The 11,123-nt window shown below is 42.2% G+C and overlaps 1 protein-coding gene across 3 annotated transcripts in view; it reads right to left on the bottom strand.

The window, feature by feature from the left end:
* Positions 1–1,673: 1,673 nt before the first annotated feature.
* arhgap5 (Rho GTPase activating protein 5) overlaps positions 1,674–11,123 on the bottom strand; it is a gene marked incomplete at both ends in the record, with an annotated part of 32,964 nt that continues 23,514 nt past the window's right edge. For all 3 annotated transcript variants that reach the window (XM_083893008.1, XM_083893007.1, XM_083893009.1), the window contains 4 exons: positions 1,674–1,992; positions 2,855–2,960; positions 5,593–5,724; positions 7,060–7,137. In XM_083893008.1, coding sequence (XP_083749134.1) covers positions 1,674–1,992; positions 2,855–2,960; positions 5,593–5,724; positions 7,060–7,137 — 635 coding nt within the window. The remainder of the gene's footprint in view (positions 1,993–2,854; positions 2,961–5,592; positions 5,725–7,059; positions 7,138–11,123) is intronic.

The raw sequence follows: 11,123 nt of genomic DNA, 5'->3' as shown, positions 1-11,123 counted from the left end.
ATGAGTCCAGTACCCCGTCGTATTTCACTAAATCAGCACCTTCTTCTGCTGCCGATACATTTATATATAATATATATATATATATAAATGTATATATATATTTATATTTGTACTTGTATATATATATATATATATATACTTCTTTCCTCTACTTAAGGGAAATCTATTTGACAAAGAACCAACAAAAATATGATATTAAGACAAAGAAAAGCAGAGAATGAAAACCCGTCTTTTTCACTGTGTTTTTCTCTTTTTCTTGTTGTTTAAGCTTCAAAGTTTGTTTTTTCTCCTCATCATCATCATCATCATCATCATCATCATCATCGCTAAAGTGGCAAAAAAAAGAAAAGAAAAACATGCAAAGTTTTTTTTTTTTATCGGTTTCCAAACGAACCGAGAAACAGGAGAGAGACGGAGAAACGGCCGATAGTGGTTTTTTATCGTCTTCTTTCTTTTTTTTAATATCCCCTCATGTGCCGTTGCATTGTGGGTCATCGGGCGGGCAGGGGGAAGTGGGCGTGGTCAGTCATTGCATCGAGAGTTGAAGAGGTTTCAGCTGAGGTCGGATTCTCCCAGGGAAGTCCACCGCTTTTATTTTGAAATTTCCCTCCTGAATCCGTTGAAAAAAAAAAAACTGGCTACACACACACACACACACACACCATCATCATCGTCGTCTTCATCACACACGCACACACACACACACACTGACGTTACAAAACATATATATTAAAAAAAAAAAAAAAAAATGATAAAAAACAGAAAGTAAAAACAGACGTGAAAGTGGCGCCAGGGTCAAAGGTCATGTCGGGGGGGGAGGGGTCACATCAACGTTGTCTTTTAGTGTTTAAAACGAGTCTCCTCCCACAACTGACTCCGCCTCCTCTCCTCTCTTCCCCCGACCCCGAAAACAAACAAACAAACAAAAAAATAATCCAGAATTTCTTCTCGTGAATCCACCGACGGCGACGACAGAAGAAGAAGAAGGAGGAGGAGGAAGAGGAGGAGGAGGAGGAAGAGGAGGAGTGGTTTTCCTGTGCTGAACTCCGCAGGAAGACTTGGTGAAGTTCCCGCAAAGCATCCTGGGAATTAATCCAGTCAAAAGAAGAAAGAAAACGATGCAGTCGTTGCAGTCGCAGGGACTTTCTCTTTAACTTCCCTTTAACGAAGAGGAGGAGGAGGAGGAAGAGGAGGAGTGTGCTATTCCATCAGGGTAAGACAGGGGGCAGTATACTCTTTTAGTATTGAGCCCCCCACCGCCCCACCCCAAAAAAAAATGTATCCCAGAATCCCCGGAGTCTTAGATCCAACCCTGCTCGACGACAAGTGTCGACGTCTATGTGCCAAATCAAATCCAGGAGGAGGAGGAGGAGGAGGAGGAGGAGGAAGAGGAGGAGGAGGAGGAGGAGGAGGAAGAGGAGGTTACGTCTGAATTTTTGTTCCAAAAAAATGTGATTGTAATTCTCTAATCCGGGGATTACCGAGCAGATGTGACAGATTAGCTCTGATCTGCGGCTCAATCCTGACAGAGGAGGAAAAATCACCGAGCAGACGTTTATAGATTTTGAACATCCGACACAGACGCCGCTCCTCCTCCTCGCTCCTCCTCCTCCTCCTCCCTCCTCCTCCCTCCTCCTCCCTCCTCCTCCCTTCCCATCATGCACCTGTGGCTCTCAGATGAGGGGGTCAGAGGGCACGGCGTGCTGGATCTGCTGCGGCTGCAGCGGCGGCGGCAGCTGCAGAGGCAGCAGCGCCTCCACCATGTTGTGGCAGTGCGGCGGCGGCGTGCCCTCGCTGCTGGAGCTCTCGGCGACCTCGCCGCCGTGGAAGAAGTAGTCGCTCTGCACGATGAACGACTCGATGACGGCCTGGTTCAGCTTGGTGGTGGAGAGCGTGTCCTTGTTCTCAAAGTCGGGACGCATCAGCGTGGGCCAGAAGCAGATGGAGAGGTTATCGGGCGTCATCAGGGTCAGTTTACTGTGCTGACTCACTCTGAAGAGGACAAGAGGGGTCAGGAATAATGATGAAGTCTGAGACGTCTTTAACAACATGTTCAACGTCTTTATCTGAGGTTTGTAAACCACTCACTCTCCCACACCAAAGTCCACAGAGAAAACCAGTGATTTTAGCTCACAGGGACACAGGAGCTGCTGGTCTACTGCTGCCTCGTGTGGTCACTTTGTGTCACTGATTTAAGTCTAAATGTAATATTTTAAAAGCCGAATTCATTAAAATAAGACGTTTAAAGTTAGTGATGTTGGCAGCAGTGGATCAACAACTCCTGTGAACTCCTGTGTCCCTGTGAGCTAAAATCACGGATTTTCTCTATGGCCTTTTGTGTGGGAGAGTGAGTGGCTTTGGTGTGGGAGAGTGAGTGGTTTATAAACTTCAGTTTTCAGCCTCTTCGCGGAAATATATCAAATTAAATCTATGTCAGTTTAAGTCTACGATATCTTAAGAACACGTTCACGTCTTTATCTTCACTATTAGACAGACTTTTCCTTGTGTAAACTGAAGTTTATAAACCACTCACTCTCCCACACCAAAGTCCATAGAGTAAACCAGTGATTTTAACATCACAGCACACAGGAGTTCACAGGAGTTGTTGATCCACTGCTGCCTCCATCACTAACTTACAATGACTGATTTTAGTGAATTCGGCTTTTAAAATATTTCATTTAGACTTAACTCAGTGACACAAAGTGACCACACGAGGCAGCAGAGGACCATCAGCTCCTGTGTCCCTGTTAGCTAAAATTACTGGTTTTCTCTATGGGCTTTGGTGTGGGAGTAAAATATTGATTAAACTATGTGTGTTCATATGTGTGTGTGTGTGTGTGTGTGTGTGTGTTACCTGTTGAGGTGTGTGATGATGTACTTAAAGACCTGGTAGTTCACAGAGGGAAACTTCTTCACGATTTCTCTCAACACCTGCAGACGCTCCATGTAGTCCACGATTTCTGTGACACACACACACACACACACACACACACACACACACACACACACACACACACACACACACACACACACACACACACACACACACACACACACACACACACACACACACACACACACACACAAGCAAGCAAGCAAACACACACACAAGGAGAGAAGACAAAAAGCGTTTTACATTCTCCACACTCTCTTGGGAACGGAAATTATACGCTCTGGAAAACAAAAGGCTGTGATTCTGCCAAGAGCAGCTCCCACGCTCACACTCACGCTCACACTCACACACACACACACTCACACTCACGCTCACACTCACACACACACACACACACACACACACACACACACACACACACACACACACACAGTGTGTGTTGCAGGTCAGGTTTTTTTTCTTGTGAATATAAAAAATAAACAGAGTCTTATTTTTCATAAACAGCTGATTTTCACAGGATCAGGTTTATTTTGACGAGCTCGTGTCACATGATCACATGACGTCACGTGATCACATGACGTCACGTGATCACGTGACCCAGATAAAACCGTCACCAGCAACACAAACTCAAGGTTAAAGGCAACGTAACAAAATAAAACACTGTTTCATTAGATTTCACACACACAAAATAAAAGCTCCAGTTTTCTATTCATCCACGCTGTAAAACAAGCCCACTTTTCAAAATAAAAGCCCCAGTTTTCTATTCATCTACGCTGTAAAACAAGCCCACTTTTCAAATTAAAAGTCTCCCTTTCTGTTCGTCCACAACCCACTTTTCAAAATAAGACTCGGTTTCTGTTTGTCCATGAAGAAACACGACCCACTTTTCAAAATAAAAGTCTCAGATTCTGTTTGCCCATGCTAAAACACAAACCACTTTTCAAAATAAAAGTCTCAGTTTCTGTTCCTCCATGCTAAAACACAAACCTCTTTTCAAAATAAAAGTCTCAGTTTCTGTTCGTACATGCAGAAACACAACCCACTTTTCAAAATAAAAGTCTCCCTTTCTGTTCGTCCATGCAGAAACACGACCCACTTTTCAAAATAAAAGTCTCAGATTCTGTTTGCCCATGCTAAAACACAAACCACTTTTCAAAATAAAAGTCTCAGTTTCTGTTCGTCCATGAAGAAGCACAATCAGCTTTTCAAAATAAGTCTCCCTTTCTGTTCGTCCATGCAGAAACACAACCCACTTTTCAAAATAAAAGACTCAGTTTCTGTTCAGCCATGCAGAAACACAACCCACTTTTCAAAATAAAAGACTCAGTTTCTGTTCAGCCATGCAGAAACACAACCCACTTTTCAAAATAAAAGTCTCAGTTTCTGTTCAGCCATGCAGAAACACAACCCACTTTTCAAAGTAAAGTTCTCTTTCTGTTCGCCCATGCTAAAAACCCAACCTCAGACTTTTCAAAATAAGAGTTGTGCAATTGTTTCTTTAATTTAGAATCTTGTCAATCTTTTTCTTGGTCCAGATTTTAGAATATATTATATATTTGGTTATACTTTCAAAAACAAGTGTGAAAAATAACTCAAAATCATTTAAAAAAGGGTGAATTTTCTGCCAAAGTTAAAGTTGCAGAGACAGAAAAGAACCAGGACGAGCTTCTGTTTTTGTGACAAGTAAAACGTATAAAGTTCTTCGACATTTTTCTCGTCGTCTCCGGAGAATCCCTCACTTTTCTCTGACTTATTAAATATTTACAGAGTTAGATTCGTGGAACACGAGCGACCGTCTTTGAATGACAACAAAGAGACAATAAAAAGTTCTCCAGGATATTCCAGACATTCCTCAAACAGCAGGAATCACTTTAGACTTTTATTCTGTCTCTTCATCCTCATCTTCGCCTCCATCATCGTCTCAACCAGAGGTTTTTAACGTCTGTTACAGAGGTCAGAGGTCAGCGATGCTCGCCACCACGTCTCAACATCACAGAGAAATATGACGTTTACGCACCGACACCTTTGATTTATGAGGAACGACGCACGCCGTCTACCCACAATTCCACAGGTTCAACCAGGGGATTATACCAATAAATCAGGTTTAATCTGGATTAAGAAATGTATATGTATTATATATAAATGATTATATTTTCTACAGTATTTTTATTGTTTTGTTTGTTTGTTCTTAGGTCCATTAGGTCACATGTTTGTATGTTTTATTGATTTATCTCTGATGTACAACACTTTGTTTCAGCTGTTGTTGTTTTTAAAGTGCTTTATAAATAAAGTTGGACTGGAAAAAAAGATTTTAAAAAATTATTTAAAACGATAAAAAAGCCTTTCCAGTGAATGTCAAAATCAGGATTTGAGTTTTAAAGACAAAAAAAGAACAAATGTTTTCGATCCAACAAACAAAAACAAAACAATTTAAGCGAGAAGAGAAGGATTTAAACGAATATAGAGTCCTGTATTTGTCTCATCAGTGTTTACTGTATCTGTCCCTAATTGAACCACTAGGTGGCAGCACCTCTCACAAAGAAAGCGTTCTATATGGTGTTAAAAATGGAAATTGACGGAAAAGTTAAAATGACGTCTGTGAAAGCTTCTCGTTTCAAAAGATCAAAGACTCGACTGTTTCCTCTGTGTGTGTGTGTGTGTGTGTGTGTGTGTGTGTGTGTGTGTGTGTCTCTTCTCACTTGCTGCTTCCACCAGTTCAGGATGAAAGCTGTAGGGGATCAGAGGCTCAGGCAGGTCGGCGAAGAACGCCTTCAGAGCTCCGGCGGCGGCGTTCACAGCCACGTCCATGGCCACAAAGTCGATGCTGTGATCTGCGGAGAAACACCACAGAAGAAGAGATGAAGACGACAACATGTTAAAGCTCAGATCTTTAGTCTGGGTTAGGTCCACTGATCCATGTCAATCCAGACCTGAGTTGTCAGCTCCTCTGTGATCTCAGTAAACTCCAGGATTCATTCACCACAGTCGCAACATTCAAGAGGATGAATATATGCAGTGTGACGTGCAGTAACACTCCACACCTGCAGGGGGCAGCAGTCTGTGTGTTTGTTTAAAACGAGGACAGAGGCCCCGAGGTAACAGGACATCTGTCACAGTGAATCTGAAGCTCTGACAACACGAGCAGAAACACTCAGGGAAATGTAAAGATGGAAGGAGGAGGAGGAGGAAGGTGACAGGAAATAGGACATAAGAGCAGAGGAAAGAGAGGAGGAGACAAGGACACATGCTGAAGGAAAGATAGGACATATACAAGGACATGTGGACGAAGAAGAAAGTCACAGAGGAGAGAAAACCACTCACTCTCCCACACCAAAGTCCATAGAGAAAATCAGTGACTTTAGCTCACAGGGACACAGGAGCTGCTGGTCTACTGCTGCCTCGTGTGGTCACTTTGTGTCACTGATTTTAAATGTAATATTTTAAAAGCAATAGAAGACATTGTAAGTTAGTGATGGAGGCAGCAGTGGATCAACAACTCCTGTGAACTCCTGTGTGCTGTGATGTTAAAATCACTGGTTTACTCTATGGACTTTGGTGTGGGAGAGTGAGTGGTTTAAAAACTACAGTTTCCTGTTATTTAATAATTTTGTAATTGATAAAATCTATGTCAGATTAAGTCTACGACGTCTTAAGAACACGTTCACGTCTTCATTTCACTGTCAGACAGTTTTCCTTGTGTAAACTGAAGTTTGTAAACCACTCACTCTCCCACACCAAAGTCACTCACCCTCCCACACCAAAGTCACTCACTCTCCCACACCAAAGTCACTCACCCTCCCACACCAAAGTCACTCACTCTCCCACACCAAAGTCACTCACTCTCCCACACCAAAGTCCATAGAGTAAACCAGTGATTTTAACATCACAGCACACAGGAGTTCACAGGAGTTGTTGATCCACTGCTGCCTCCATCACTAACTTACAATGACTGATTTTAGTGAATTCGGCTTTTAAAAATCATCATTCTGATTAACTTCAGTGACACAAAGTGACCACACGAGGCAGCAGAGGACCAGCAGCTCCTGTGTCCCTGTGAGCTAAAATCACTGATTTTTTCTATGGGCTTTGGTGTGGGAGAGTGAGTGGTTTACAAACAGGTCATCTTAAGGTTTGTGTGTCACTGAAACGCTCCTGTGTGTTCTTACCTTGATCAAACTGTTTCTGGATGTTGTCCTGGTCCGTCTTGTTCCCACTGACGCGGTACAAGCCTTCAGCCGTCAGACCTGTCAACACAAACACACACACACACACACACACACAAACACAGACAGAGCATCAGTAACAGCGCAGTGACTCATTCAGGAGGAATTAAAGCAGAAAAACAGTTGAGCAGAGTAACACACTCTGTCTCATGTGGTTCAGTGAATGCAGGAGCAGGGTTGTTGTTGTTGTTGTTGTTTCTTTGCAGCACTTTCTTTCTCTTTCATGGTTTTAAAAGCCTCTCGAAGACTCGTCACAGTTTATTCTGACTCACTTAAAAGAGCTCCACTATATATACATGTGCAACCAGTGCAATCAAACACATGGGTGGAGTTCTGGGGTTATTGGTGAGTAACCTCGTAACCAAACGACAAATTAAAAGATTATACGCACACAGGAACACATTTAAGCAACTAAAGTAATGAAATCTGCACCAGATTAAGTCTACGACATCTTTAAGAACACGTTCACGTCTTTATATTCACTGTTACACAGACTTTACAACAGGAAACTGAAGTTTGTAAACCACTCACTCTCCCACACCAAAGTCCATAGAGTAAATCAGTGATTTTAACATCACAGCACACAGGAGTTCACAGGAGTTGTTGATCCACTTCAAGTTCAAATGTCAAAATAAATGTCTTATTTTGTAAAATTCGGCTTCGTTTACAATGACCTCAGTGACACAAAGTGACCACACGAGGCAGCAGAGGACCAGCAGCTCCTGTGTCCCTGTGAGCTAAAATCACTGGTTTTCTCTGTGGGATTTGGTGTGGGAGAGTGAGTGGTTTACAGATAAAGACGTGAACATGTTCTGTAGATGTCGTAGACTTGGCTCAGGCTGGTTCCCAGCAGCAGGGGGCGCTCACAGCACAGTCAGCTCTGACCATGAGCCAGAAACTCAACTACGATGGAAATACATCAACACGAAGAGCTGCAAAAACACACACTTTTATATTTATATGTGTGTGTGTGTGGAGACAGAAGCTCTTAATTAGAGCCATGATGTGTGTGTCAGTGTGTGTGTTCTGCTGCAAGGACAACTGCACACACACACAATCCATAAAGGCTATTTACAAGGTCATTCACACTGCAGTGTCTCTACCTTTGCAGGTGTGTGTGTGTGTGTGTGTGTGTGTGTGTGTGTGCAGCAGAGGCAATGAAGCAGAAGTAGAGCAAATGCAAATTCAGCTGTAATGGATTCAAGTAAATCCAGAGTCAGTGTAAGCCAGTAAAGTGTGTGTGTGTGTGCGTGTGTGTGTGTGTGTGTGTAATTGACTATAAATATGGTCAAATTCTGCTGTAACACAAATAATGAGTTTTAAAATGAAAGAAGAGTCATTAAGTGACTGTATTTAACTTAAATTTGTTGATTCCAACATCATAAAGACATTAAAACCAGGAATATTTCATCACGACATGATAATATAATATCTTCATGTTGTAATAAGCACGTTTATTACCCTGCACCATGTGACGTCAGATAAATGACGCGGTGAAGCGACGCCTTGTTCAAACATTGACTCATTTAAAGTCATTCATGGTCATGTGACTCATCTGACGTGTCATTCACACAAATAAAAAACATATCAACAGTAATTTATCATTCATTTAAATGTGAAAATGTATCAAAACAAATGAAAGAAATCCTAAAATCAAACATTTTTCACACTGAAACTGTTATTTTATGCAATAATTAAGATTAAATTAAGAAAATAAAGACATCAAATGTTTTCATTGTGATAAAAGAGTGTTTTTCTCCAGCGTTTTCCATGAATGAGCTGGAGGTCCACATTTTCATTCATCCAGTCACACATTCAGAATTCTCTTTTTTAAACACGACGTCTCATTATGACAAATAAATGAAGAGCTCGCCCACAGCTGCTCACTGGAAGGTTTCTTTGTTTTATTTTTATCTCCGGAGAAACAGAGACTGTGTGAGCGCCTGAGTGGAACGATAAAGTTGGTTTTGAATATACGGAGAGAAATCTTTAGTTAGAAACTGTAAAAAAAAATTAGAAACGAATAAAAGCTAGGACTGCACGCAAAAGTCACCTTTTATTTACGTTGGATGCAGAGCGCCAAAATGGAAGCCAAAATGCAAAATTGGCGACTTCCTGTTGAGTTGAGGCCATGGTTACGGTCGACTTTTTTGTTCGTCTTGGTCTAAAACATCTTACCACCAAGTTTCGGGAAATTTGGTGGAACTCAACGTACGCCGAAGTCATTGGGCACTTCCTGTTTTGTTGTGAATGAACTAAATTAGCTAAAACACAGAGGGTTGTCTTGGCTGTGCCGTGTTTTTAATCCACTAAACCTTACGATATATTTTCATCTTTGATGCGTCTCGTCTAAATTGGCGTGGTTTTTTTCTACGTCAGTACGAATAACGCGATCGGACGAGTTCGCTCATTTACGAAGGGTGCACAATGGACGCCAACGTTTAAAATGGCCGACTTCCTGTTGAGTTGAGGCCATGGTTACGGTCGACTTTTTTGCTCGTCTGGGTCGAAGTTTGACTAGTTTGACTAGACTAGTTTGTTTTCATTTATGAAGGGTGCAAATCGCCAAAATGGACGGCAAACAAATTTGTTGACCTTTACATTGACCTTTACGCTGACCTTTACGCTGACCTTTACACTGACCTTTACACTGAGCTGCTGCTTCACTGAGGAAATTCATCACATGGAAGTTCTTTTTCGTCTTCATCTTTGGACTTTGGACTGAAATAAAATCAGCTGATAACAGTCGGTGACAACTGTTTACATCCTATTTCCTGTGTCGTTTACAAAGCGATGATGTCACAGTTTTAGGTCACGTGACAAACTGTGAATCAGGAGATTGAATGAACTTGAAGTATTCAGTAAAATATATCAATTTCTGTCTGTCTCTCCTTGTTTTGTCTCTTTTACACATAGAGACGTTAGCATGATTCCTGCGTCTGTGTGGCAGCACGCGACGTAAACGTACGACGTCATATTTGTGAATGCTGACTTGACTGTATTCACTGAACGTCAGACGAACTCCGACTGAGTCGCCGCCCTGAAACATCGCTGTGTCTCTGTGAGGATATTTGATTCTCAACAGGATGTTCACACACACACACACACACACTCACACACACAGTGAACCTGAGGGGAAGGAAGTTAGCCGTGCGGCTCATGTTTGCATGTTGGGATCTGATAAGACTCGTCCTGCTGTGATATGATCTAATATCCTGACACACACACAGTATCTCACACACACTGACACACACAGTATCACACACACACACACACCAGTCTCATCACATCTGTCTCTCTCTCGTTCATCGCTGCAGTTTTATTATCGCCGTAGCAACCATCTGCTGTGGGCGGGGACAGGAAGCCGGTTCAATAAGTGAAAGTCAATCATCGGCTATTTTTAACTCTTATTTTAACCAGACACACACACACACAGACACACACACAGACACACACACAGACACACACACTGACCCTGAACCGGAGACATCACTGCTGCTGTTGCTTCTGTTGTTTTTAGAGTTTTTCCGTCACTAGTCTTCTTTCAAAACCCGCCAAAAATACTCCGACATGTGAAAAAGCCCTGTTGTAAATTGTGTAATATGTTAAAGTTTAATGTTGTTGTAAAAGTGTGTGAACCACACACACACACACACATCCATGTTGTGTATTGTTAACACGTGTGTGTGAGTTTGTGGGATTAACGTCGTCTGCTGTACGTTAAACACCAGTGAACGTGTGGTTTCTAAACTCAGTTCATAACGTTACAGTTACAGAGAGAGAGCGCCTCCTATTGGCTGTTCCCCTGAACTGCAACACAAAGACAGTGAGTGTTGGTGAATGAGGGTGGGGCCTAAAGTTGAGCCTTGTGGGACACCACAGTTAGTTAAGTTAGTAAAGATCAGCAGAAGAATCACCAGTCCATCACAGAGACACAGATCTAGAAACAAATCACCATCTACTCTCACACCTACGGCTAATTTAGCTCATCTAAGAACCCTGGACTT

Source organism: Microchirus variegatus, assembly GCF_963457635.1.
Source record: "Microchirus variegatus genome assembly, chromosome: 7".
In the NCBI taxonomy this organism is placed as follows: Eukaryota; Metazoa; Chordata; class Actinopteri; order Pleuronectiformes; family Soleidae; genus Microchirus; species Microchirus variegatus.
The sequence above is the reverse complement of the archived record's forward strand: the minus strand, read 5'-3'. Positions and strand labels throughout refer to the sequence as shown.